Source organism: Penicillium taxi, assembly GCF_028828555.1.
Source record: "Penicillium taxi strain IBT 34144 chromosome Unknown utg000003l_segment0_segment0, whole genome shotgun sequence".
Classification (NCBI taxonomy): Eukaryota; Fungi; Ascomycota; class Eurotiomycetes; order Eurotiales; family Aspergillaceae; genus Penicillium; species Penicillium taxi.
In genome coordinates this window covers 3,307,486-3,335,024 of record NW_026643205.1, presented here as the reverse complement: position 1 = coordinate 3,335,024, position 27,539 = coordinate 3,307,486, and the positions used below count along the sequence as shown (strand labels likewise).

Genomic DNA, 27,539 nt, shown 5'->3' with positions numbered 1-27,539 from the left:
CGTAGGGCGCACTGTACCTTATAAATCATGCTGTTTACACAGTAGAAGTATCGAGATTTACTGGCTCAGTCAATGTGAGCAAAACGTGTATAGTAAAATTAGCTAACGTATCTTAGAAGAAAACATACAGGTGCGGACTTCTGACTCACTTCAAACTAGATGAATGATTCCTCTCCTTGATATCACTTAGACTTTTGATGTGCAGAGAATGGTGAGCATATTTATTGAAATAGGTAGCATTTAAATATATGTTGTTGTCGGAATACTGACACGTCTTACTGTTGCATATGCATCTACTTTGTAAATGTACTGTTGCGAATTGTAAGAGGTGTGTTATTCAAGTCTACTCCAGAACTGCCTAAAGTAGTTTTCCATTTATTAACTGACAAAACCAATTAGGTCACTCGTGGTTGAAACCACTTTCAGTCCATCGTATCAAAAGTTGTAATTATGTTAAAGTCCCTCGCTTTCTCTGACAAGTGTTTAATAGGAACATTTGTGCTGATTGGATGAAATAAGCCGACACAAAACCTATATTTTACGCATATAAGACCGCACTATATGACCTGTCCAGTGCAGGAAAGTATACGTGGCAGCTTGACGCAAGATATACTATTGTAATTGATTGGACTAGTCTGTGGATCATGAACCCGCAACCCTGGCACTTCTAGGGCGCTTGTTTATATTATCTTGTCGATCTCTATTACCTCCGGTGATCAGTTAGCGAAGGGAGCCTTTATAGAGCGTCGCATTTCATATCATATTATGTCTCAGCGCTTATGTTAGTACGGAGGGTAATAAGTGGAGTTGCCTATACAATAGTAGAATCTGTTTGATTGGCTACTTCCAAGGCAGAATTTTGGCGCTAAGGATACCAGAAAAAAAGCAAGCATCAATATACCCGTGAGCAATCATGTGGAGTTCGGAGATCACCCGACGGACGATTTTTTTTTTTCAATATCTGATTCGTCCTGTCTTCGTGCAAAGTCTTCGTGCAAAGTGCAAAGTGCTGTGATATGAGGCTTGTGCAGATCAGGAAGAATTAATACCGAAGTATCTATAAAGGTTCATCGAAAAGTGCCAAGCCAGTAGCAGTGGACTAGGAACTGAAGATTATTGATTCCATTTATAATAGTATGCCCGACGTAGCGATGGCTTACAGTATTGACGATTGTGGCTACATACATAGTATGCCGCACCTGCTGATTGGTTGCTTTCTTTTTTCTAAACACATACAGCTCGGTTTCACCTCATTGACTGTTCTTTTACACAGCGTCAGTCCAGATCACAATAGTAATTGTGACTCTATAACTACTAGGAAACTGACAAATAGAGGCTAGTACTAGTGTAGTTTCGTGGCGCAAAACCCGAATTCCTTTATAGGATAATGGCAGGGAAGTAAGAACTGAGACAACTCCACACAGTATTTGGTGTTAACGCATCTGAGGTGATCGTCGGTTATCCTTTGCCCGATGACGGCCATCAGGTTATGCAGCAGTTGGTTTTAGCGCGTCAGACTCGCATGAACGGAAAGTAGGATCGGCCTCTAGCACTTGCCTTAATGCATAGCGTGGGTTCCCACTCTGTCTGCGTGGAGTATTTTCTCCAACTTAGAAACACCAACCTCAAGTACAGATCGATTTTTCCCTCAAGATCTCTCTATACTTTCCAAGTAATCAAAAATGCATTCTCGCTCCGACTTTGAGAGGAACGCTACCTCTTCGGAAAGCGAAGACAGCTCAGAGGACGACTCCTTTGATACTGAACTGCAACAACAACAAGAAGAAGAATCCGTCATCAACAGCTGCAACGAGGACAAAGAACCTCTTTTCACCTGGCAGCGGAGAAGGGACACGTGAGCGCCATTTTGGCATTTTTGGATCATGGTGTGGATATAGAAAGCAGAAACTGCAACGAAGCCAGCCCTCTGCTCCTGGCATCTGCAAATGGGCATCTTGACGCCGTCTCTGCACTTCTGAGCCGAGAAGCCCAAATCGACACACGCAACAAATGGGGTAATACACCACTTCAAATGGCTTCTAATAATGGACATGACAACGTCGTCTTGCACCTCTTAGATAAAGGCGCGGAGATTGATAGCTGCAACAACAGCGGCAATACTTCTCTCCAACTGGCCGCTGCATTTGGACACGATAGGGTCGTCTCGATACTTTTGGGTAAAGGCGCCCAAGTAGATAGCTGCAATGAGAACAAAGAAACCTCTCTTTACCTGGCAGCGGCGAATGGGCATGTGAGCACCATCTCGGCACTTTTGGACCATGGTGCGGATATCGAGAGTAGGGAATATGACGAAGGAACCCCACTGCTCCAGGCATCTACAAATGGTAATCTTGGAGCCGTCTCTGCACTTCTGAGCCGAAAAGCCCAAATCGACACACGCAACAAATGGGGTAATACACCACTTCAGATGGCTTCTAATAATGGACATGAAAACGTCGTCTTGCACCTCTTAGATAAAGGCGCGGAGATTGATAGCTGCAACAACAGCGGCAATACTTCTCTCCAACTTGCTGCTGCATTTGGACACGATAGGGTCGTCTCGATACTTTTGGGTAAAGGCGCCCAAATCGATAGCTGCAATGAGAGCGGCAATACATCGCTTCAATTGGCCGCCGAAAGTGGACACGACAGAGTCATGTTCACTCTGTTGAGCAGGCGCGCTGCTGTTGATTCCTGCAACAAAACAGGAAATACGGCATTGCAGCTTGCCTGCGCCAAGAACCATCACTCAACAGTACGAATACTTCTCAGTTTCCGAGCGGCCGTTGACGCCGGGAATCACGAAGGCTACACACCATTGCACTTTGCGGCCGAGGAAGATGATGCACAGACCGTTGCCCTTCTTCTATCTCACCAAGCGGATCCTACGAGATTTGATAACTACGGTCGCACTCCAATCTTTTCGGCGAGCTCTTTAGGGCAACACAAAAATGTTGAGATGCTTATAAATAACGGTGCGGATGTTAACGCAAAAACATACCGAGGACTCACACCTTTACACGGGGCCGTTGGATGGGCTGAGGGAAAAGAAGAAAGTACCCGATTGACTTGCTTGATCCAGCTCTTGATAACCAATGGAGCCAAAGTTGACGGCGTCGGGGGGAATTCTCCACTTCATATGGCCTGTGAAGAAGTTCATGCGGGCGCCATAGAATGTCTGGTGCGCCATGGAGCCGACGTCAATCGCAAGGATGCCGCTGGAAAAACACCGTTCCAACTTGCACTCGAAGCAGATGACATCGAGCCGTTCAAACCCGTGGTCTTTGAGAGGCCAGGAATTCTCCGGAAAGATGAGGCTGGGCGTTCGGCCCTCCATGAAGCCTCCTTAAAAGGCCATTTGAAGAATGTCCAAGACTTGCTGCATGATATTAGCTTCGAGCTTCCAGCTCTAGAAACTTTCCACATGAGCCCTTCGGGCCTAGCTATTGCGCAAGACCATCGCGAGGTGTCACTCTGTCTCTTGACATCAGACCTGTATTACCCTGGGTCTTGCTTGAGAAGATACACGCCCCTTGCGACGAAAGAGGAGCTCTCTATGATTGAAGCCTGCCTTCTGAACTATTCCAGCAATCCCACTTTGTCGACAGATGAACTTGATTCCATCGTGTACTGGATGATTGCGAACAAAAGCAGATACCTTACGAATGCATCTTTTCCTGGCTACGCCTCTCTCGGACGGAGGTACAGGGGAGGTGCGAGTTTGTTTCATATTGCCGCACGGTATAGCAATCATGATTTGATTCAGACCGTGCTCTTCAACCATGATTATGATTCCAGCCTACAGGACGACGATGGAAACACTGCGCTGCACGCCGCCGCAGCAGCTGGAAATCTAAACTTTAGTAAGGCTCTTCTGGAGAAGCCTGCCCATTCCAGTCAGCAAATAATCGATTTGATTATACAGCCCAACTGCATGAGAGAATCGCCCTTTTCTCTCGCAGTCAAATGGCGTCATTCATCCTTGCGAGATTACTTTCGACTTCAGCTCACTAATCACACACTAAAAAGAGAGTTACTACAGGATCCAGATTCTTCGGTGCAAGTCCCGACTCGAGTGACGCAAGCACAAGAGCTTATCTTTCGCTTTGAAAAGCCGGGGATCCAAGACCGTCTTCTCCAGTTGCAGAAGACCTGGCTGGGGGAGCCGAGAAATGAAATATGCGATAAGGTCAAACAGCGCGCCGAAAAGTGGGGAATACTTCCCACCGTGGTGTATCATAACCAGGCTGTTGCATTGTGGTGGCTGCTCTCTAACGGGTGGGTATTTGATCAGAAAGAAATTGATCTTGCTAGGAAGGTTCTGGAGGCTCTTCCGGGGACAGAAAAAAATTCATACAGGGACGTCCTTTCACAACTGCTCCAAAACCCTCCACAGATCGTCGAGCAGGCTGGCCTAACCGACAGTCACCGCGTTCCAGGCTTCCCTTCACGGCCATCAGATTTTCTCTTAGGCAATGCTAACGTCGCCATCATTGATTTCTATGCACTGAGAGACGTCATCGACCTTCATATGATTGAACGATCACTGGATGACATTATTTACGACCAGAAACTTGGTCCCCAGAGATTGATGACGGAGTCATTGGCCAGTAGGCATCGTGATCTGCATTCGTTTAAGCGGCACTTGGAAGATGTTGATAAACGGTATCGAGAGATGAGTACTGCCCACTCCTCAAGGGATCAGAATCCTTTACCAAGAGATACAAGTGACGCACCAGCCACAGGGGCACTTCAATTCCGATGGATTCACCTTCCATTCAATCATGTAAGAATCACCGATTCCAGAGAAAAACGATCTTCGTACACTGTCTCACTCATTTAATTCCTGGCAGGTTGTCGTCATGAACGTGAGTGATCTTGTTGTTCCCTATTACCCCGGTAGATCGAAATTGACCGCAGACCAAGGATATTTGCCAACTCCTGTCCCGGGAGGCAGGGCGAACGCAGAAATCCCATCATTTCTTATCTACGTTCTTTGCAAAGAGCTGTATTCAAGTCGTCGCTGGGGCTGGTAGATTCTTCCTTAGGCCGCAATGTATGGTGAGTCGTGGATACTTTACCGTAGCTTCGCGTGTGTTAACGAGTAGACCATCGCAGCGGACTTCGTTTGAGTGGAACGATACCCCTAGTGCCAGCGAGCAGGAGACCTCCCACCACGAAATAATTTCAATACAGGTCAGTTAATTGTTTCACTCGTCGCGGGCACCAGACTCAATCCAAAACAGATGCCCTACTTGAACAAGGCCGTCTCTCCGCTCAGTCAGCCGGATAGACTGGATTCAGGCCTCCATCAGCCAATGACTCTCGACCAATTTTACTACCAGACCCTCGAAGATAGCACAGTGAGAGATATTGATCAGGTCGTAGTGCGATGGGCCGAGTGCATGAACCACGAAATCCAGCAGCCAAAGAGGAGCACCGCTGCTCAGGAATATGAGCGCCGAAAGCGTCAGGAATATCTTCGCGAGCCAGGGAAACAAATTCTGGCTGTCGATCAAATCTGGATTCGTATCCTCGATAATAGTAGGTTGGCCAGGGTAGACATAACTTGTTATAACCCAGAAGTAAGTGCTAATCCATGTCAAGAGACTATCGTCACCAGTTGTACAAACCCAGAAGATTCAACTGAAGCGAGACTCCCGGAACGGATTCGCCGGTTCATCATGCTGAATGACGAAAAAGAAGAGTTTCAGCGGCCTAAGACGACAAAAGCCATGGCTGAGATCGTGCTCACTATCATGACCACGCTGATACTTGACCAGAAGTTCTCCCGAAGCCTTCCAAAAGTGGATCAGGAAACATCAAAAGGAAAAAATGCCCTTGAAATATTTCAGGAATCAGTTCGAGATTTAGTAAGTCCACTACTTGACAGACGCAAACTTGATTAACAATTCTAAATGGACAAAGAAGCCACTCTCTATCAAAGCTTTTTGACCACCCTCGAGAACGAGTCTCACACCCACGAGCACACCGGATTTATCCGAGATCTCCCTAAAAACCCTTACCACATCATCGACGACGAAGCCCACTTGCTGCGAGAGGCTAAGGATATCCGCGATGAGCTGAACATTTTCAAAGCAGTATTAGAAGGCCAGCAGCAGGTGTGGCAACAGACCTTCGAGACCGAAGACCTTGACACGTTTGCGGGGTTTCAGTATAGCCATCCTATGAATCCCACGCGCATGTTGTGCGAAATCCAGCGCATCGCCGATGAGGTGGCTGCTGTCCAGGAATCGGTATGACGATGCGAATACCATAGTCACCAGTCGTAGCCTGCTAATGTCTCATGTAGATCAATGCTCTCTTGGAGCTACGTCAGCAGCAGGCCGGTATCAAAGATGCCGAGTTCGGAAGATGGCAAGCAAACGACACTGCCAAACAAGCCAACATATCGCTGATCTTTACAGTGGTGGCTATTCTATTCGTTGGTGTCCCATGTCCCACCGATGGTCACATATAACAAACAGGGCTTACTAATGCCTTTTCTAGCTCCCTCTGTCCTTCCTGACCTCGTTGTTCGCTTTGAATGTGACGGACTTCCCGCATCCCAACGGGGATTTGGAGTTCCAGGGGAAATGGATCTTTCCGATCATCTGTGAGTCTTCCTATTGTTCCCTCTGTTCCTTTTTCCCCAAAATCGAAGTATACTAAGCGAGATATTTAGTTTGCACCTCGGCTTGCATATCCATTCCATTCCTCCTGTTTGCCTTCAATGTCAATCGCGCTGTGCATTTATGGAACTTGATAACCTCGCGTAAATCGCACAAGCTGAACCAGCCCAAGAATGTAGTGGAGGCAGAGGACACTTCCCTGCCTCCGAGCTTTTCGAATTCGGTCCCGCGGAGACTGGGAGACAAAGCAGAACTACTGAGGCTTATACGTCGGCGCGAAAAAAGGATGGATAGTGAGCGAGGGTACCGAGAAGGGGATTGAAATATGGGTGGAACTGTATTATTTCTATCTATGGATTCTATTTAAGAAACAGTAGTTAGTGTAGCATGTTCGCTATTACCAAAAGTCCTTAACTAACAGTGTTGATAACAATAGATTAGCATAGGATTCGGTGGGTAGGTCGGAAATCGATTAGTGTATTTCAGAATCGGGTTCGAAAAAGACTCTATGAGAGCAAAGTGGTGAGACTGATTTCGATCCATCCTGTACCGTGGTTCGTCAAAGACACTTTGGTTAGATGTAATGCGGGCGAATCTCCATCCTGATTTGGACTAAGGTATATCAAATGGGGCTTCAGAGTCGGCGCGAGAGAATACGAGATAAAGATGATTTAGAATATCACTGTACTTCCAGGGGAGTATACCTACGTAGAGAGAGGATCAATGTCTATCTTGAAACGTATTTTTGGAGCCGCTGTTGAGCCATTTCAGTCTCATCAAAGCTTAATATCATAAGACTTTAGCAATGGATGTTTAAAATCTAGAGTATGCCTTCCAAAGCTTCTAGATATTGTTCATGGTGATCATGGAATTTACTAGCCCTACAGAGCAGCGACCTAGAGTTTTTGAAACCCGCTATTTGCGAATGGTAATCGAAGCAGAGCAGGCTCCATAGAACCACAATATGCTTGCTAGTGGAGCTCATTGGATCCTACTAGCCGCCATGTCCTCAGTTCCACCAGTGGCACATTGCTCCTGATTAAGCATGTCATTCGCTTCCAATTTGGCTGCTTCAGCTCTTAATTGACTTCAAGAGTTGTTCTTGATCCCAATTGAGCAGTATTGGATCACCGATCACATCAAGTCTCCCAGTCCATCCGTATTGGCCCCTAACCCTCACAATGTGAGAAGAACTGTTTATATATATATCATATAAAACAGTGCCATATAGACCATAATAATAATGGTTTTCATTCCAAAACCAAATCTTCTGACCGCGACTGAATATCTGCTACCATTTATTCCTTTAGCATCTATATCCATTACATCTTGTTTTTCTCAGACAGCTTCCGCGTAGAGTAGTAAAAAACAAAAACATACAACTGTCAGGATTCACATGTGGTCGCCCACTATACTACTTTCAGTACACTGGTGGGTATAGCAATTCGATAAAGTTGATGAGAGGCTAACGCCCACTTCTGACACCTATCACAGGTAACGCTTTACGCCCCTATGATATCTGTGTGTCCTTTGAAGTAGTTGTAAAGTCTGGTTTTCATTCTTGGTTTGCTATCTATTATAAAGTAACAATTTGATCACATGACTACTTTGTTCCATATTCCAACAACTACTAACTGACCGGCATGTGGCTTATCCGCGGCCAATAGTCGGGTGGGTGTCGCCTGGGTGAGAAATGGGTGAGCGCCGCTTTAGCGTCACGCGACCGGTTCTTGAGGAGCGCCCGTCAGAACCAATTTGATGCTCACCAGACTACACCGGCTATAGTGACCCCGATGTTATGCCCGACCTGTCAGACCATATCTAAAACCTCGCTTTCTCGTTGTTTTAAGACAGTGCGAAAGTAACGATTGTCTCTTGAATTTTCAAGGAATTACTAGTTTTGATTCTTATAATACCTGGTCGACAGATTATCTACTCTGCTTCATAAATCTCTTTTTCAGTATAGAATACGTTGGGCTGAAAGCCTGCTGCGGCAACGACCTTTATTGGACTCGAATTCTTAAATTACCAAACATATCCCTAAACCGCTTCTCTGAACCGCTCTTCCCAAGCGTATACCTAATTGCCAGAATCCTTTGACGTATAGTACACGTGCCCTCTATCGCAGATCGGTGGCCTACCAATTAATACTTGTATAGTCTCTGCCTCCGTCATGACTTCTGCATCCGACATAACCGTTCCCGCGGACGAAATCAAATGTTGCACCTGCGGAAAGGAGAATAACGCTGTCCATGCAGACTGTGGTGCTTGTATTTCCTGTTGCAACTGCTCTAAGAAAAGAGACTGAATGATCGGAGACGGGAGACAAATAGCTGCAAGGTTATTTTTTTGAACTGTGTCACTGAAGCTGCTTGACCGGCAGTCAGTCATAACGATTCTTCTGGATAATGACTCCACAGGCTCTCCTGTAAAAGTTTACGAATTCACAGCAGCGCATAAGGGATGGAAGAGACCTTGAAGCAGAAATCATAAGTATACATAAAATTCCCATTTTGATATCCATTCCATAATTGCGATGGGTTATGATTAACAATTCCTATATGTAAGATTCTGTGAACTCAGGCTCCTTGCGAATCTAGAGGTTGCTGACGTCTACGATATAAATGTAATCCTCTCAATGCACAGCATATTTCAACATCATCAGAAAGGCTTGGAAGGCTATAGGCATCATAATCAAGCCACATTTTCCTGGTTCTCGGAGATTCGGCATCTGCCAGTGGTTTTCTATAGAGTGCCCTGGTTAGACAGATTCGAGGATCGATAAAAGCGAACTTACTCATTGTTATTGAAGACGTCGAAGCCGGTGGAAATGATGAGCACAGGCCGAGCAACATCGGCGATAATCTGCTTGACTGGGGCAGCAGCAAATGGTGATATCACGATCGATTCATCGTCGATTTCCGCGAATCCTCCTGCACCGTGAGGTCCAAAAATTTTGAATTCCTTCTTGGTCAGAATTTCTTCTGCGACCTCTGTATAATCTGGGTCCTGGGAATATAATGGCACTGTTTCATTGCCACGACAAAGTTGAGCAATAGTGAGAGCCATCGAATGCTGGATCATACAGCCCGTCACATTTTTCACATCTGAGGTCCCATCCCAAGAGTCATGCTGCCTTTTTAGCCATTCAGGGGCGGAACGGCAAAAATCGCCGAGTCCAAAGCAGAGAACTTTCTTTACAGTGTTTGTACCGAGTAAATCTTGGACTAAGGCTGCCAAGTGCTTGCAGGTCGTGCTATTCTGCCACAACAAGCCTTTGTCGTCAAAGACTTGCATAGGCTGTGCTATAAGTTCTCGAAAGTTTCGTGCAGCCTGATTGCTCCAATCCACAATGTAAGAGCATAGATAGGTTTCGATAGGGCCATGGGGTTGTGTTTTCACAAGTTGCCAATATTCTTGGTACTTGATGTGGGGTTTCCTTAAGGAAAACTTAGATTGCAGGCTAAAATTAGGTCAGAATACCATACCCACGTACCAGATAGGATTTTGTACTTTGAAAAAAGGATTAGAAATTTGGATTATGCTTCCATCAATCCGACGGACTGAAAATCGGTCCATTGTATAGGATCTGGCCAATTGTTGTTCTATGTCTTTAAGATCCTCTTTTGTCCAAAGTTTGGTACCAGAACTGTACAGATCTGCGGCTCTTTGGCTACTGATCCGCCAATCCGAGCACCCATATTCGAGTAAGATATGCTCAGGTGATGCGACCGCATGTCGTCGAGTTTGTGACATGTTCTCGTAGCTGCTGGTCTTGTTTGGAAGGGGAGAATTTTATACGAGTAGGAGGGTCAGAAAAGAAAAGGCTAGGACTGAGCTGTGATATTCGATGATTGACTGCTTTTGTGCATGGATACAGATGTCGGGTACAGTGACAAATTTTGCTTTGGGGGTCAAGAGATGTTCGACCACCATGGAAGCTCTGCTGCTGACTACTTAACTGGTAAGTCAGGCGTGCACAACTACATTTCCACACCAAATTTTACACCGCCCTTTCTTACCGCCCCATGCAGGTCATAATATTATGGAAGGAGGCTAAAGAGCTCGAGGTGTAGGTGATGGTGACCAGGAAGCAGGTGCTTATGCCAGAGCATTCCTATACTTTGGCCAGTATAGAAAATTTAGCATCGACCTACCAAAGATAGGGACGGTCAAAGGAAGCCGAGGAGATCCAAATGCAAGCCATGGATACCTCCAAGCAAGTGCTCAAACCAGAGGATCCCGACACTCTGATCAGCATAGCCAACCCAGCATCTACACACCGGAACCAGGGACGATGCAATGAGGCTGAAAAGCTGAGGTGGAAGTTCTAGAGACCTCGTGTAGCGAGGGTCTGAAATTAAGTATAATTTATGTAATGTATGTAAGGTTCGGTTATCCATTACGGCTTGTTTTTCTCAGACAGCTTCCGCGTAGAGTAAGTAAAAAACAAAAACATACAACAGTCAGGATTCGCATGTGGTCACCCACCATACTACTAACTGACCGGCGTGTGGCTTAAGTACGGCTGAGCGGACGGGAAGCCCTGTTTTCCACACCCTATGGTCGTATGTGCTAGAACTATCTAAACTTAGGATTATATAGGTGAGTACACAATAAACAAGGGGGTTATTTCTTGAGTCCCGTTGGAACTTGGCGAAATGGGCAATCGCCATCTCTATCCCAGTGAGCTCCGCAGGATGATAGAGCAATACAAGTAAATCCCTTAAGTAAATCACTGTTTACTGTATTGTGGAGCTTTTTCCATGCGTTTGTGGCCGTTATCTGATATCCGATTCAGACCAAAGAAAAAGAGAACAACGAATCTCAATAAAATGGCGTTCGGAAGGGTCCTTGTAATGTTTTGAAAAATCGGGGTAGCATCAGTAAACCTTGGAAGTAAAGTTCACCACGCAGTGTGTGTCAAGCTTCTTCCCCTTAACATCGTCAAACTCATCACTATGACCATTAAAGTCACTCCACAAAAAATCCTCGACATCGAAGACGCTCTATTTTCCGAAGAGAGCCCGCCCCGTGATGATGGCAAACTTGACTTTGAGCGCTGCGCCAGACTACACAATTACTTGGTCGCATACGGCTGGATGGCTCGTCACGGGAAAGACATGCCCGACCTCGATGCACTAGCTCGCGAAAAAAAATGGGTTTTATTGAAGCAGAAGGAGATATACAGGCCATTCGCGAGCGTCTGGTTCCGTCGCTTAATTAGTTTCTGGATTTGATCTACGACCCTGAGCCAGAATTCTTCTACTGGGTTGAACGTCTTGATATACGCCTCTGTGATGAGTCTTTTTCGTCGCAGAGAATGAGCTAGGGGATAAAGAGCGCTTTGTCGTGATTTATGGTACTGCTATAGGCCTAGGCCCACATTGTCTCGGTGTCATCTATGATCAACAGCTCTATCGAGCCTCGTTCCTAATGACTATACTAAATTTAGAAAGTCTAGAGCCTATCAGTGAGTATAAGGAAATGTAGTTCCCACTAGAGACTCTTCTTTCCTATTGGATCTATATGGTCCGCTTAGGCAGGGTTGTTGCCGGATTACCTGATGACTCTCCGCCATCTAAATCGCAAATAGGGCTATGGTCATGGCTTCCCTATTATGATAGCCAGATAGATAGTACTATAGCTGCTATAGAACACTATTCAGCTATAGTTACGTCTCGGATGCCTCCTGGTTCACATTTACCGTTTAGCTCTACACCGCTGTTTACCGATTCAGACCTTGATATAGCTGGTGTGCCCCATACTTACTTTATCCGCTCGCTGTTCACACGAGTCAAGACTCCGCGTTTTAAATTTATCGCGCCTTGTCTAGAGGTTCCCCATAATAAGGAAGTATTTACGAACCACCAGAAGTTTACCAATTTACCATATCCAGAGAAATCTATCCCAGCGGTCCTTTTCTTTACAGCCTCTCAGACAGTGAACCTTAATTCTGAAATTCGTCGATCATTTAAGCACGCCCATAAGAATAAGGGCATACCTATAAGCGACGGCAGTCCTATCCCTACAGGAATATATAGTGAACCTGTGCGACGAGATCACTATGACACAGAGGAGACAGGTTTCCGCCTCCTCCTTCTATTGACACTACGAATTCGTTTCTATAGTAGTGATGCTAGAGTAAGGATAAGTGATGGGAGACTTATAACCCCGGGGTCGTTCACAGAACTCTTCCAACATAGCAATTTTCATCTATTTGGGGGTGAATGGCGGTCGTAAAGACTAGAGAGACTGTTTCAGCGATGGTCAGAGCTGATTGAAAATGGTATATAGACAGTGGGAAAGGATGGTGTGGAGGGAGAAATCGAAAAGTTTGGAGACGTGGACAAAGATAGTCAGGAGCCTGGAGAGATTATTGAATTGCACCGGATTGGTGAATTTCACCCTAGACTGAAATTTCAAAATGGCACAACGTAGAAATTGAAAATTGTAGTTATTGCGTATCTACTTTTCATTTATTACCGGATTTTTCTCTGACTTCCAGGTAAATACGGAGGTTCATAACGGCCACGGCGAAATCACCCATAAAACTGAAAAGAAATATGTATTTTACCACTGTCAGAATATTTAAATGCCCGTCTCTCTCTGTATTAATAGTTGACTCTAAATTGACTAAGTCAAATTTTATACTACCGACTACCTATTAATACTATAATAATGAAGTAAAATTATTATATAGATTGCAGTGAAACAGCCATTGTTTCGAATCTTATTACGGGCATGCAATAATTTCAGTCTAGTCATTTCAATTATCGAGCGAATTTCCTAAATTGCTCATAGCCTGCTGTGCCTTGCTCAGATTAATGTGCGACCTCCCTTCTCTAAGTCTAAAACTGCTCGCTGATACATCTTGTCTGCCTATTTCGGCTTGCCCTGTGCTGAGTATAGACTCCCAAGATTGTTGACTGTCTGGTGAGTGGACGGATGATCTAGACCAAGGGCCTTCTCCCTGCCTGCCAGTGCTCGCCGATACATCCCCTCTGCCTCTTCCGCCTCGCCCTGTGCTGAGTATAGATTACCAAGATTGCTGACTGTCTGGAGAGTAGACAGATGATCTGGACCAAGGGCCTTCTCCCTACCTGCTAGTGCTCGCTGATACATCTCCTTTGCCTCTTTCAGCTTGCCCTGATCTAAGTATAGACTCCCAAGATTGTTGACTGTCTGGAGAGTGGACGGATGATCTAGACCAAGGGCCTTCCCTCTACCTGCCAGTGCTCGCTGGAACATCTCCTCTGCCTCCTTGAGCCTCCCCTGATCAGAGTAGAGAAGACCAAAATTGTTCACGGTATCGAGAGTGGACGTATGATCTGGACCTAGAACTTTCTCGTAGCCTGCCAGTGCTCGCTGGTACATCTCCTCTGCCTCCTTGAGCCTCCCCTGATCAGAGTAGAGAAGACCAAAATTGTTCACGGTATCGAGAGTGGACGTATGATCTGGACCTAGAGCTTTCTCGTAGCCTGCCAGTGCTCGATGGAACATCTTCTCTGCCTCCTTGAGCCTCCCCTGATCAGAGTAGAGAAGACCAAAATTGTTCACAGTATCGAGAGTGGACGTATGATCTGGACCTAGAACTTTCTCGTAGCCTGCCAGTGCTCGCTGGTACATCTCCTCTGCCTCCTTAAGCTTGCCTTGATTCCTATAGAGACTCCCTAGCCTATGAAATGCCCCCCATATACTAACGTTCTCACCATGGAATTTACCACGAAGAATGAAATTTGCATGTGAAATAAGCCGTCGCTGACACTTTGAGTAATTCCTTTCGCTTGAACTAGGAACTGCCCATCCGACTGATATCAGTGCCAGTTCACAAAGCTGGCTAGGAGTCACATTCATTTTATTGCGAGTAATATGAAAGCACCAGTCCTGTACCACGGGGTGCATTGTATAGCCTCCTTCTTGCTGCTTCGTCTCAAGAAGAGAGAATTCGATTAGGGGCTTTACACAATCTTTGAATGCAAGTCCGCTTGATATAGTTTCTTCGAGCCAGCCTGGAACATCAGGGCTATGGGATGCATTTTGGACTAACTCATACCAGATGTCCCGATGATCGAAGTGGGCAAGTAGTAATAGAAGCTTTGCTGCGTTTGGGGCTCGATTTTGGATCTCATGGTATGATATCATCCATGTCTGTAGCATGTTTCCTTGTAGGTATTGACGCCCAGGATTCGAATTTGATTGTAGATCAGACCATGACTGTTGATAGTATTCTAAGTACCGAGCGATGCTGGTGCTAGTCTGACGCATAAATGCCGCAGCGATAACAATCGCTAATGGCAATCCATCAAGACGCTCGGCGAGGGCAAGAGTATCTACTTATATAAGTGTCATTGTCAAAATCTCTGTATCATGTATCATCATACCTGGATTACCGCTAGGCTTCTTAATATTATTGCTATCCGATAAGCCGCTGTTCTTTAAGAGAAGCTGAATTGATTCCATTGAGTCAAGTTTGTGGATTGGAATAGACTGTCCTAGTTCAGTGAGCGCTTGAAGTCGAGAGGTGATAAGAATAGAGCCATGATCTGCGGTGGGAAAGAACTTTCCAATGTCATATGCATTCCTAATCCCGCTATCGATCGGAGAGTACTGATCGATATTATCAAAAATGATTAGCCAGCGAGAATTACCGTCACTTTCTAGCCACTTCAATACTTGTCTCGCTTGTTGTTCTAGCTCCTCGTCACCGATTGCCTTGTTAGTCTGTAAGTGCCCAGGTAAGCGAGGCAAGACAGAGCTAATTGACTGTAGGAGCGTGCCTCGGTCTTTACCACTTAACCAGAATATAGCTGTGAAATCATGTTGATGTTCTCGTGCGAATTGAACCGCTAGCTGCGTTTTTCCGATTCCACCAAGCCCATGAAGAATCACGACCTTTCGTCGTTGGAAGTCCGTCGGCTTGAAATACTGCCATAGGCGGTCTAGCTCGGCTTCCCGACCCACGAAATTTTCGATCACAGGCATAATAGTGAGATCGAGAGGTATTTGGAAGCGATCAACTAAATATTTTTAGTAATATGCTTAAAAGGAGAAGAGAGCCTAAAGAAGAGAACTTAGAGTTCCTTACCGCCATTTTGCCAAGACTGGAAGGCTCCAGACTCGATGACATTTTTTAAGAAAGCATCATTCTCGGCTGCGAGGTCATCACATTGTCTTGGGACATCCTCGAGATCTAGGGCCATATCGGGGATCAGGATATCTTTTTCAACGATTTCATCATCAAGATCCATAGTATCCTTCCCATTGTCCTCACCGTCAATGTCTTTCATATCGACATTCGCCTGGGAGTTGATGTCGGAAAGTCTTTCTAAGTCATTACCTTTCGAGGCGCTATTTCTGTCGTCTATATCGACAGAATCGCTCTTGATACCATCATCCAAGGCCCTATCGTCTTTTTGAATCGCCGCGAAGCGTAATGTCAAGAGCATTAGCACTTGTAAATGGACTGCAATGTGCCGGGCTACAGCCTCCGAGCGGTCTTTGCTTTGTTGTGATTTGTGTCCATGAGAGCCCACATCGTCTGAATCAGAAGAGAGATCCGAACATTCAACGTCTAAGCTGGAGTGACCAGGGTTCACCATCACACGAGTCTTCCTGGCACGTTTTATAGTCTCTTGCTTCGACAACCCTCTCAGTTGTTTAGGGAACACCGCCTCGCCACTATTCCCATGATCTTCCTCCGCAAACCCACACAAAAGACAATCGTTCCAAGCTCTTAGTTGCACCGTCTTGCTCTGCCGTGAAATGACTTGAAGCTGTTCATTTGTAAAATCACCATTATGTGATTCTTTCAGATGCGAGTAGAGGGCCTGTGGGTTGCTGTAAACGTCTGGGTTGAACTTGCAGACAGTACATACCCAACTGGATGACAGATAAACTTGCTGATGCCATCGCCGGTTGTGAACTCCCATATGGCTAAACCACTCATCAAAGGTCGAGTAGGTCGGGTGCGCTTCAGGGCACCCCTCTAAGAGGCAGACGTAAGGCTTGAGGTCTCGATCTATGTGTCGACTAAGATCAGGTTAGCATGTTTCATCTCTAGTGCCAAGGAATGTCAGCATTCCTATAAGCCAACCTTGAAATGTATAAATATCTCATATGAATGTCCCAATGGCCGTTTTTTAATAAACAAAATGAAGTCCTCTATGAAAATTGACAGTTTTTGTAAATTTCATGATGACTTTGTAATCACATCCCTAACACTTGTGCGCTCCAAGGATGAGTACTACCTACCGCCATTCATTTTCCGAGAGTGTTCTCTTGCTGAGTAGTTCAGAACACCACTCATAAGCGAAGACATCGCTGTCCCCATTTGCGATAGGAAGTCTTGGGTAGTTACCCTGTTTCACTTTGACCGATATTGTCTTATGAAAATTTGTCGACGCTTCATCGGGTGGTCTAAGACGTCTCCTGATCTGTTGAATATTGACGCTGGATAGGTCGGACTGAGAAAGTGTAGGAAATGCCTTTGGAGTATCAGCTAAAATTGGAAACGATCTCGCCAGCTGGGTCGTAGGGACGTTGGTTTATGACTCGTTATTAGGTACTTCCAGAATAGGTGACAGCCCTAAACGTGGCTCTCGGCGGGTCTCGAGCTTTTTATGGCGAGAGTTGAGAAATAGCATCTTTGCATATCTATCTACCATTGACTTGCTTAGATAATCCTTGAGAGACTGATGGGTGTCAGGATATAAGGTGTGCACGGCTTTCGCACATAGATGGGCGAATGAGTCTAAATCGAGACCTGCGGCGAATATCTCAGCCCTCGTATCAATCTTGTCACGACTTGACTGGCGAATTGTGACACCTAGACGGTTTAGTCGAGAGAGGGTGTCATCGATTATTCTCAGAGCCGCCGTTTATATCGAGGCCTCGCGATTTGAATCATCGAAGCCTATCGGAGCCTGATCTACTTCTCCTCGAGTATCCGCTTGATTCTTATATTGCTGCAGACTGCGGCGGAGGATATCTAGTAATCGAGCAACAAGGTCTTGAAGGTCTGGGAGGTTTCGGAGTCTCGTGTCTAGACATTGGCTCTTCCGGCTGAACACTCCGAGATGCGCGGCCCATATGGAAAATCGTTGTTGAAATTCGGCGAATAGGTCGATAATCGTAGCCTCTAGCTTTATTTTAAGTAAGTTCTCTTGTAGTTGGTCAAAGAGTCCTTCACATTCACAGGCTAGCCTGTACAGAACATCTTCGGTATCGAGATTAAGCGTCATGGTGGGAGTTGTTTGGCAAAGAACTCGAGCATCGAAAGATAAAGCAAGATGCGCGATGGTGATTTACTAGGGATGTGATCGAGCTTGTAGCCAGGCTATGGCAGGAGGGATGTGCTCAGCCGGCCCAGAGAGGAAAACCCCAAGTTCATATCTCCACCTGATTCTGGGGTCACTACGAGATCAATAAGAGACCCGCTAGACAAGATATTACGGAGGGGAGCTTCTCTTCTTTGAAAGCTTCAAAACGGTTGAAAGGACGCGTAAGCTCCTGCACTTGCCCCATCTGAAGGGACGCGGACGTTTCTCATTTTCCTCGTGTTTTCCACGTTTAGTCATAATCTCACTGCAGCGGCCAAATTATGCAGACTACTGTACAAAGAAAGGTACTTGCACAGATGACTTGTCACCAGGAGAAGGGGTTAGGGTTCCAACAAGCCCGTTTTCTGACTGGCGGACAGGGCACTGATAAGCTGGCGCCGACATTTCAAGCCACTAAAATGTCGGGATTGTAGACCTGGATGTGGGGCCATAACACCAGGAAACCCCCCCCCCCTATAATACCTAATGGTAACAGAAAATGTATTTTGTACCCGGCCGAATATATTAGTACCTGTATCGCTCTATCAAATACGTATAATAATTAAAGGTCGTTTGTCGTTTGAATTGCCTGATTTTAAACCCAACTAAATTGGCTAATCATATGCACCATGAGACTTCTTATGAACACCTAATATAGGTTCTATTTAATATGGAAGTGCTCGCTCCCGGAGAGCTTCGTAAACTACGATAGGGTTAGCTAGAAATCCGCACAGATAAGAGGGGAGTTTCAAGGTTAAATATAGTCCCCGCAAGTTGTTGTCTAATCTCTTTAAGTTACTGATACTAAATAATGTCTGCTCTGATACCTGCTCCAATACCATAATTTTGATAGTAATACTTGTGGCTGCTTACGAATTCGGTGAATGTTTTATACATCAGTAAATAAATGATTTCAGAAATATGTCGTTCTAAGGTTATAAAAATAGTGTATAGATCGCAAGAAAAGCCACTTACTTTACGGTCCACGGGTGTTCTCCTTTGAGAACAGACCTTCCAAGGTTCTTCCTTAAGCTTATGGAATGAGTGGTCATAAACATGCATGTATAAGGCCACTCATAGAATTACTCCCATTAAGACTCAACCTTGAAATACTTGGTTTGCAGTGCTCTGTCCAAATAAGTGGCAATTCTGTAGCTGTCGAGGTATTGGATCAGGTGCAGGCATTAAAGCTGGCGCAGGAACTTGCATCTCCACATTACCTAGGTAAAATACTACACGTTTTTTCCTGGTGGCGCTTGCTCCACGGGCTTGGGCGCCTATTGGCCTCGAAGAAGGCGCGATACCAGCTGCAAGCAGGATCACTCAACGATCATAACGGAGTGCAATCCAACGCTGAACTAATCGAGGTCGAGCTTCGCCGCGTATTTATAGTCAAGGAAATTTCTCAGAATTTAGATGCAGCAGAGTTTGAACATTGCCAGGCAAAGCTGAATAGTCTCTGCTTGTTGTTGGATGGCTTTGCGCGGCCTTTGAACGCCCAAATTGGTTCAGGAGGTCTAAGCTATCCCCGTTTACGAGCGTTGACTGGTTTTCTAGAGAGAACTTCTGGACCGGTTGACCTAGCGAGTGGTCCCAACGAAACACTGTTCAGACTTCCTCACGATGCTGGTAAGCTTGATGATTGTCTGCGGGTTGTCATAGAGTGCAACGATGTTCTCAGTCGACTTCTCGCGCCCTCTCTGCATGAACCGGTCATTCAACCAAATCAGGGGCGGAAGAAAAAGAGGTCTTGGAAGAAATTCACGATACTAAATCAGGCCATATTCGTTCTTGAAAATTTGTTCAAGAATTCTAAATGCGGAACGCCACATGAAGTGTTGCTGAAGCTCATTGAGGGCCCCGATGAAAATTCAGTATTACCGAGTTTACAACTTATACTCTCGGCATGTCCAGAGTTAGAATTGTGGCAAGAAGCCCGGTGTGACCCTGTTAATCTGTATTTTGTAAAACCCCGTATTTGTTAGGGCTTAATTCTTACTCAGTGGGCTGCTAGAGACGAATCTTCGATTTTACCTATATCCGATATATGCGTGGACCTCCGCCAGCATACTGGTCAAGGAAAGGCGTTGACACTCCTCATTGAGAAGTACGGGCTATTCGGTGCCTGGTCGGCTCCTACTTCCTCTGTGGCGGGCGTATCTAAGGATTCTCTTGACCAACTCATATTAAATGGGATTTTCAGGCCTCTTAGTCTCAACACGTTCCATGCGGCATCACCAGCCAGGATCAGCATCAAAGATAAGCGAGTGCTTACTGTTGAACTTGGTTATTGTCTCATGGACTTTTTCGACGCCGACTTTACCTCAAAAAAGATCCATTTCCTAGATTTCTCGAAGCCGGGCCTCGAACAAAAACTCCCGTACCTAGCTTTTGATTCGAAGCTTTCGGTGACTGACGACTCATACAGCTTCTGGACAGGTCACCCTACACTATTATCTTTTGCAAAGCTATTACTAGAAATAGACTGCGGCGAAAATTACGACCTAGATATCGATCCCGATATAAGCAAGAATAAACTGGCCTGGGCTGAGCTCATGGATTATTTAGATCGCCTTAAACTTAAGAGAAGCGACTCTTATGTCCAAGCCATAAGAGGCTGTCTCGTCGTTCATAGGAAGATAACGAAGGCTCTCAGGTCTCGTGACCTTGTGCGCGAGGATGCGGATTTCATAATACGAAAAAATCTCCACAAGGAAATTGTTCACAAACTCGAGCTTGGACTTGATGAGTCCATCCCTAGGTCTGCCCGCAAACGGCAACGCTCAGAGTCACCACCTCCCTCTGACCATTGGGATGGGGCTCAAGCTGTCAGCTCTACAAGAGCGGCCATGCAGTCTGTGAAAGTTGAACGAACAGCACCTAGACATAAAAAGCGACTGACCCCCGGGCCACAGAAGTGGCTTTCTGCTAGCGGCTTATGTGACGATAACACCTTGGCCGAAATCACTGCAGACAAGTATGTTTCAACCTATATTGTCTTTCGATATAGCCCCTTTTGAGTTTTTCTCTTGAAAGCGGTGTGCTTTATGTAGAACGTGATATACTCTTTTTCTTGCGATTCATTATTATGGCTTTCTCAGCAGACGTGCTAATATAAAACTCTATGATGCAGATACCAACCGGCGCTGATCAACAGCCTGAATAACAAGAAACATGAACCAATTGCTAGCCCTGAGTCAGCTATTCCTGCTAGGGGCTCAAGGTTGATGCCCTCTCTACGACCTTTTAGCCGCAATGACTTCGAGATCGCTATTATCTGCGCGTTACCGCTCGAGTTCGATGCGGTTTCCTACACCTTCGACGAATTCTGGGACGAAAACGGTGATCAGTACGGACGAGCGGAGGGAGATCCCAACAGCTATACAACTGGCCGGGTGGGCAAATACGATGTCGTACTGGCCCTATTGCCGCACATGGGCAAGACTAACGCGGCAAGCGCGGCAGCCAGTATGCGATCGAGCTATGGCGGCTTACGGCTAGCCCTCATTGTCGGGGTGTGTGGTGGTATGCCTCATGGCCGACATAGCGATATCTTGCTAGGTGACGTGATCATCAGCAAGACTGTTTTTCAGTACGATTTTGGCAGGTGTTACTCGGACAAATTTGTCTGCAAGAATACCCTCGAGGATAATCTTGGCCGGCTAAATAAAGACACCCGAAACCTAGTCTCCACATTTGAGACCGATCGGGGCATCGACCAACTCAAGCAACGGACGGCTCATTTCCTTCTGCAGCTCCAGGCGAACGCCACCCAGACTGGTCGTCAGAGCAAGTACGACTACCCTGGAATAGCGAAAGACAAGCTATTCGGGCCGACCTACCGCCACAAGCACCATTCATCGCATACCTGCATTTGCCGTGATTGCTTCAATGACTCAGACCCTGTTTGCGATGAGGCGCTCAGTTCGTCATGCGCGGATCTTCAATGCGACAACGAACGGCTTGTCGCGAGGAAACGGCTCCAGGGAATACAGCAGCTAGAAAATGACGGGAGAGATCTGACTCCGCAGCCTGCGGTTCATGTCGGAGCCGTCGCGTCGGGCGATATGGTGATGAAGTCGGCAGCGGACCGGGACAGGATCTCAAGAGAAGCAGGCGTGATTGCGTTTGAGATGGAGGGCGCTGGGGTCTGGGATGAAGTGCCCTGTATCGTGGTCAAGGGAGTTTGCGACTATGCTGATAGTCACAAGCACAAAGGATGGCAGAATTTCGCGGCGGCGACGGCAGCATGTGCATCCAAAGCAATTCTAGAACGCTACATCCGAACTGACAAGGCCTGAATTCATTTACTGGTGAAGGTCGATATCCATTTTAGTATCGCGCGGGTAGAGAGAGGAACTGGGTCAGACTAAGCTAATGCATGACTAGTGCACACCAGAAAATGATGTGATGTGTACTTTCTTTCAAATCCTGGTAATTTTATAGCTGGGCGCTAAAATTGTTTCACCATAGCGCACAAAGTACCAGGACTGGGACTGCCGGCGCATAGGTCAAGACTGATCTATGGTCCTAGGCTAATCAAAGAATGAGCTAAAGCTCAATTATTATTCAAAACAAGTCCACACATCTCAAGTGAGTTCTTTTCTTATAACTCTTCCCCTTATAACAATGTTTACGAACACTGCCCCGCCGGCTCTTACCACACAATTCATACCACCACCGGCATGTACCACCGATACATGGATGATCGAGTATGTAGAAGGCACATACTACTACACCACTTCGATATCGAACAGTCTAGAGGGCTGGTATCTTAGCCAGGGGCCTACGGACTGGAGCAGCTGTTTTCCTTCCGGATATCAGGCGACAACGGATTTTTACTACTCACCGGGAGTGTGTCCATCTGGTTACTACACAGCCAGCTCAGTAGTTGTTACTATTGGAAGCCTTTCCGAGACCCGGGCAACTTGCTGTCCATCGTGAGTCGAATCTGGAAATTAAGGTCGATTATATTTCCTCTTATTAATGGTTTTTGGAATCTATAGGGGTTACACGGCTCAAACAGAAGATAGCATTGTGTGGTGGTCGACTAACCGATGCTTTTCGGTCAATACTGATGCAGACTATGAATGGACATACACCAAAGAGGGAGCAGTAACTTCCGGATCAGATTCTGGTGGCATAAATGCGAAGGCAATCTTTATCCGATGGCAGGAGTCCGACTTCCAGACGACAACCACGACCACCACAGACTCGACTGCGACTAGAATAGCAACTGCTAGAAGCACAGGGTCAAGCTCAGGGCCATCGGCCACAGCTGCGGTATCCACACATCAGAGCAGCATTTCATCTAAAGGCAATTCATCACTCGCATGGATTGCTGGTCCAGTCATTGGAGCTGTAGTTGTGGGTGCTTTGATTGCACTTGCCATCATTTTATATAATCGTCGACAACGTCAAAAAAAAGTGGCCACAGCAGATCATTCACCAGCAATGTCGCCTATAATAGCAGAGCTTCACGAAGAGTCTAAGGCTTTTGAAGCCCCAGCTGGGAGTATGAATCCAGGGCCATTTGAACTACCTGAACTCCCTGGTCATTCCAGGATATCTGTGACAAGCAATCGAGTATGATTAGGTTTATTGGCCCAAAACTCATTTAAACTGTTTTGCTATCTCCAGTTTTCGATTTTATAACCTTTTAGCGAGCTTCTATAATATTTGAATTTAAGTACCAGTATAACAAGATGTGATTTTCTGAATTTTTGTGGATTCAGAATATAGATGCTGAGGCATCAGATTTTGAAGTAGACACTTTCTATTTTCGTCTTCACTTTCTATCCTTTTCAATATTCTCACTTCGTCAAATAAATTTGAATTCATGTTCACTTGAAGGAACCTTACTTGCCTGGTTCAAACGGATTCCTCGATCAACCAGTTTCTTTTGCGACGTTATCCTCCCTCTACATACTAACCCAAATCTTGTGATCATGTTACCTGTGGGCAATATCATCGCCTTCGGTGACCTGGAGGCTCTCTGGACTGTTGCTCTAGAAGACGCACAGATTCAACTTGGCTGGGAAAGCCTCTCTTGCTGTCGACATTATCTTGGTAACTTGTCCCACTCAAGCTAGCCAATTTATTCTTGCTGACACTTGTTTACAGCCCAGGTTGTAAGTACATGCGTGCGAGCAATTTCAAGTACTCGTTTTTGTCAACTTACAACTCGACGATCTTCATCAAGCGACAAGCCGACTTTCGGTTTGAGAAAAGGTGGGTCTTGGAAGAAACAAAGTATGTCCCATGGAACAAAAGCGCCAATTCATGCAGAATCTACTTGATAGTCTTGAACTCAAAACCCGAACTGTGACCATCACTGTCACCAGAACTACGCATGTCGCTTTACCTTTGATGGCGGGCGTTAGAAGGCCGAGAGAAGGTGCCAGGGCCAGAACACCCACACACACTCATCAGCGTTGACAACCTTGGTTTTGTCCTTGCTAGCCAGGGCAGGTACGAAGAGGCTGAAGCCATGCACCAGTACAATGCATAGATTAACACAAGCTGTGTATCTGAATACCCTTGATCAACCTCCTGCTAGTGTTTTATCCGTATTAAATTACTTGTTCGTAAACTTTATACACCTAGTTCCAGGCTGATACGTGGATTAATGAATCCACCCGATCATCCTAATCAGTAACATGCACGATCACCTACTTTGATTGAACTGTTCTATGACTGCTAATTTAATCTGTTACGTAATTAGGAGAAATGGTTAGTTACAAGACCTCCGTTTCCGACTAGCAAGTAAGAAACTAGCCTCGTTATTTAAATAGCTGTTTCTCTACTTCGTTTTGTACTTCACAGATCTAAGGTGTATAAGAAGTATTAATTACTCTTCCATTACTACATAAAACCACGATGCACTGAAAGACTTATATAGACTCAACAGTTTCCAGAAAAGGTATCTCCTTGTTCACCCTCTCGGCCCATTTCCCGATATCCTCAACGAAACGCCGAGCGATGCCTATCTTGATTCGTTTTCTAATGAAGAATTCAGGATCTTGATCCCTATACACCTGCTCGAGATCAAGACCATTCTCGAGCATTATATCACACACTTCTCGAAATGTAGTTTTAAGGCTATCGTTGACGACATTCGAGACCTGCCACTCACCATATTCCTTGACGGCCAAGTCCCTAGGACCGGGAATATCGAGTGGAAGTATCGCATGCAAGTGCCCTTCCGCTCTGGAAGCCAAAATGTCAAGCGTATGGGTAGTGGACCCGAAGGTAGGACGTTGATGTTGATAGGGGGATACGGTACTCCAGTCTCAGTGACATGGCTTCCACCCTTACGTTTGTCTCTCCCTAATTTTTCTTGCTCCTCCCTGTATAATTCATTACGCACTGTTTCTGGCACGTCCTTGTGATTCTCTATGACACCGCCCTTTTCAACGTGGCTGATCAAGCGCTTAAACTTGAGATTATATTGACTCAGCTACAATTATTTTGTAAAAAGTGGTCAAGATACTACCAGTATCACCTGTACGAGCATCAGAAACTACGTAGTCTCACGGGACAAGCAGTTTATCTAGAAATATAGGAGATACTTTCCTATTTGGAGTCATCGATATACGAAGCACTGATCCGATCTTAATGATCCTCTCAATAATATCTCACCGAGTGTCATTTGGATTTGGTTCTTTAAAGAAAAGAATCATACCGTGATACATCTCAGGGTCTTCTTGTACATCTATCTTCCATATACTGTTTGAATCGTAGGTGACAAATATATTTCTAATTACAATACCATACATTTTGCCCGATTGCTTCTAAAACTCGCCGTAAACGAGAAGGCGGAGAGAGTGCATTGCTCTTACTTAGGTATTCCAATGATATTCATCCACAATCAGTCCTAAGACTGACTTCGCTGATTGTGAATTTCAGGTCCTCAAAACTCTGGTTATCGCATTCTTGAACCAGTCGGCCGAGACGAAGAAAGAGCAACCCCGTGTGTGGAGTTATACCTAATCAATCAACGGTAAACTCGTCATTAGCATTCATCATGGATCATGATATACGGTACTTCAATGGCATTACTAGAGAGGACTTTGGTTCAGTGCCTCAGCATGGGAATCTCACTCACTCAGCCTTTATCGATATGATGAAGTTTATCATTCCCTCCAACACACCAGCTGAACTCACCATCGTTGCACGTGAAGATGGAGCCCATGTCCTTGCCACTCGGCAACTTATTGTAGCCGGCGATTATGATATTTTTCCTGCAGAGGGTTCAACAATCAAGCTGACCGACGAGGTGCGGGATCGACGAATTCCATCAAGAAACAACACTGGAGCCACGCCCCATGTAGTAGCGTTTTGCACAGCCGTTAGAAAAAGAGACAAGATGTGTGTTCTGTCTGGTCGGGTCAATACGTCAGCCAATCGTCCTCCTGCCAAGCAGAATTGGGCCCGATACCAGGCTGCCCATATCTTTCCTCTTGCACGCAGTAGCTATTGGCGGGAAAATAATTTCAATCGCTATATCACTAATTTGTCTGGTGGCGCTCATCGCGCCTATATCAATTCCGTGCAAAATGGATTATGTATGCGCAGCGATCTCCACACAGCCTTTGATAATAATGACATTTCTATTAACCCAGACGATAGTTATAAGATTTATGACTTCACGGATAACGACGATGGAATTGATGGCCGTGTTCTCCCTCTTGTCTGCCGAACCCGAGGAGATCCAAACGCTGTATCAAATGACCTTCTCCGTTGGCACTGGCAACAGACTCTCCTAAAGAACTTGAAGGGAACTGCGGAGCCCATCTGGGAATTTGACTTCCCAGATGGGACTGACATGATTGGTGAAATCCTGGCTGGCCCAGAGCCAGCAGAGAGGATGGAGGCCGAACTTCTTGCCTACCTCTACGAGTATGTCAGCGACGGCCCAGAGACAGAAGAGCGGAGGGAGGCGGAGCTTTTTGTCCGCCACCACGAGTATGTCGACGACGAGAGTGATTACTGAGCTTTAGTTGATATTTTCTTTACGTGAAGTCTACTTATGCACCCATATTTTCTTTACTTGAAGTCTAATTATGGCCCTGTTTAACAAAATCCCCAGCTTGTCATTATTTAATTACTTCTCCTTTACTATCAATTTTTCAATATGCCCAATACCTCTCTTGAAGGCCTGATCAGCCAGAACTTTGATCTTAGTACAACTGACATAATTGTGAGGTAATGCGTAAATAACCGTTGCCTCCTTCATTCCCCTCAGCGCACCACAAAATGTCGAAAGTCAAGAAAGCCGCAAAGAAAGGCAAAGGCCGAAAGAAGAAGACTTCATCAAATCCTACAACGCGGCTTCCGAGATCGAAAAACTCACCATCCAGATCCTCGAATCGTGCCATTACTGGATTTATTTTTCGTGAACAATCAAGTAGCCTGCTTGATCTGGAGGGGGATGAGATAGAACCAATGGACGATGCATAGCCCTAGCCGAAGCCCGCTTGGACACATATACTCCAAAGCAAGATGCGAAGGAGAATGTTGTGTCTAAATTCCTTGCGTGTCTTGACTTCTTTCCCCCTGGTAGACGAGAATGGGTTGCAAGACA

The 27,539-nt window shown here is 45.7% G+C and overlaps 12 protein-coding genes across 12 annotated transcripts; 8 read left to right on the top strand and 4 right to left on the bottom strand.

Moving 5' to 3' along the window:
• Positions 1-1,682: 1,682 nt before the first annotated feature.
• On the top strand, positions 1,683-6,954 carry N7495_004678 (uncharacterized protein; the record flags this gene model as incomplete). The annotated part of the gene is made up of 10 exons (XM_057207329.1): positions 1,683-1,855; positions 1,924-4,786; positions 4,854-4,868; positions 5,119-5,196; positions 5,247-5,544; positions 5,608-5,873; positions 5,967-6,257; positions 6,314-6,445; positions 6,511-6,616; positions 6,686-6,954. The coding sequence occupies 10 exons, from the start codon at positions 1,683-1,685 to the stop codon at positions 6,952-6,954; spliced, it is 4,491 nt and encodes a 1,496-aa protein (XP_057065009.1).
• A 2,257-nt stretch (positions 6,955-9,211) lies between these two features.
• N7495_004677 (uncharacterized protein) lies at positions 9,212-9,929 on the bottom strand (the record flags this gene model as incomplete). Its single annotated transcript, XM_057207328.1, has 2 exons — positions 9,212-9,389; positions 9,430-9,929. The coding sequence occupies 2 exons, from the start codon at positions 9,927-9,929 to the stop codon at positions 9,212-9,214; spliced, it is 678 nt and encodes a 225-aa protein (XP_057065008.1).
• A 573-nt stretch (positions 9,930-10,502) lies between these two features.
• Positions 10,503-10,966, top strand: N7495_004676 (tetratricopeptide repeat protein; the record flags this gene model as incomplete). The annotated part of the gene is made up of 2 exons (XM_057207327.1): positions 10,503-10,607; positions 10,799-10,966. The coding sequence occupies 2 exons, from the start codon at positions 10,503-10,505 to the stop codon at positions 10,964-10,966; spliced, it is 273 nt and encodes a 90-aa protein (XP_057065007.1).
• A 627-nt stretch (positions 10,967-11,593) lies between these two features.
• Positions 11,594-11,872, top strand: N7495_004675 (uncharacterized protein; the record flags this gene model as incomplete). The annotated part of the gene is made up of 1 exon (XM_057207326.1): positions 11,594-11,872. One exon carries the CDS (start codon positions 11,594-11,596, stop codon positions 11,870-11,872), a length of 279 nt encoding a protein of 92 aa, XP_057065006.1.
• Positions 11,873-12,161: 289 nt separating this feature from the next.
• On the top strand, positions 12,162-12,875 carry N7495_004674 (uncharacterized protein; the record flags this gene model as incomplete). Its single annotated transcript, XM_057207325.1, has 1 exon — positions 12,162-12,875. One exon carries the CDS (start codon positions 12,162-12,164, stop codon positions 12,873-12,875), a length of 714 nt encoding a protein of 237 aa, XP_057065005.1.
• Positions 12,876-13,514: 639 nt separating this feature from the next.
• On the bottom strand, positions 13,515-15,617 carry N7495_004673 (uncharacterized protein; the record flags this gene model as incomplete). The annotated part of the gene is made up of 2 exons (XM_057207324.1): positions 13,515-14,965; positions 15,017-15,617. The coding sequence occupies 2 exons, from the start codon at positions 15,615-15,617 to the stop codon at positions 13,515-13,517; spliced, it is 2,052 nt and encodes a 683-aa protein (XP_057065004.1).
• Positions 15,618-15,706: 89 nt separating this feature from the next.
• N7495_004672 (uncharacterized protein) lies at positions 15,707-16,953 on the bottom strand (the record flags this gene model as incomplete). Its single annotated transcript, XM_057207323.1, has 2 exons — positions 15,707-16,653; positions 16,887-16,953. The coding sequence occupies 2 exons, from the start codon at positions 16,951-16,953 to the stop codon at positions 15,707-15,709; spliced, it is 1,014 nt and encodes a 337-aa protein (XP_057065003.1).
• Positions 16,954-17,512: 559 nt separating this feature from the next.
• Positions 17,513-17,875, bottom strand: N7495_004671 (uncharacterized protein; the record flags this gene model as incomplete). The annotated part of the gene is made up of 1 exon (XM_057207322.1): positions 17,513-17,875. The coding sequence occupies one exon, from the start codon at positions 17,873-17,875 to the stop codon at positions 17,513-17,515; it is 363 nt and encodes a 120-aa protein (XP_057065002.1).
• A 1,134-nt stretch (positions 17,876-19,009) lies between these two features.
• Positions 19,010-22,254, top strand: N7495_004670 (5'-methylthioadenosine/S-adenosylhomocysteine nucleosidase family protein; the record flags this gene model as incomplete). Its single annotated transcript, XM_057207321.1, has 4 exons — positions 19,010-19,015; positions 19,078-19,902; positions 19,957-20,930; positions 21,087-22,254. 4 exons carry the CDS (start codon positions 19,010-19,012, stop codon positions 22,252-22,254), a joined length of 2,973 nt encoding a protein of 990 aa, XP_057065001.1.
• A 328-nt stretch (positions 22,255-22,582) lies between these two features.
• Positions 22,583-23,545, top strand: N7495_004669 (uncharacterized protein; the record flags this gene model as incomplete). The annotated part of the gene is made up of 2 exons (XM_057207320.1): positions 22,583-22,893; positions 22,960-23,545. The coding sequence occupies 2 exons, from the start codon at positions 22,583-22,585 to the stop codon at positions 23,543-23,545; spliced, it is 897 nt and encodes a 298-aa protein (XP_057065000.1).
• A 2,434-nt stretch (positions 23,546-25,979) lies between these two features.
• N7495_004668 (HNH endonuclease signature motif containing protein) lies at positions 25,980-26,948 on the top strand (the record flags this gene model as incomplete). The annotated part of the gene is made up of 1 exon (XM_057207319.1): positions 25,980-26,948. One exon carries the CDS (start codon positions 25,980-25,982, stop codon positions 26,946-26,948), a length of 969 nt encoding a protein of 322 aa, XP_057064999.1.
• Positions 26,949-27,211: 263 nt separating this feature from the next.
• Positions 27,212-27,415, top strand: N7495_004667 (uncharacterized protein; the record flags this gene model as incomplete). The annotated part of the gene is made up of 1 exon (XM_057207318.1): positions 27,212-27,415. One exon carries the CDS (start codon positions 27,212-27,214, stop codon positions 27,413-27,415), a length of 204 nt encoding a protein of 67 aa, XP_057064998.1.
• Positions 27,416-27,539: the final 124 nt, after the last annotated feature.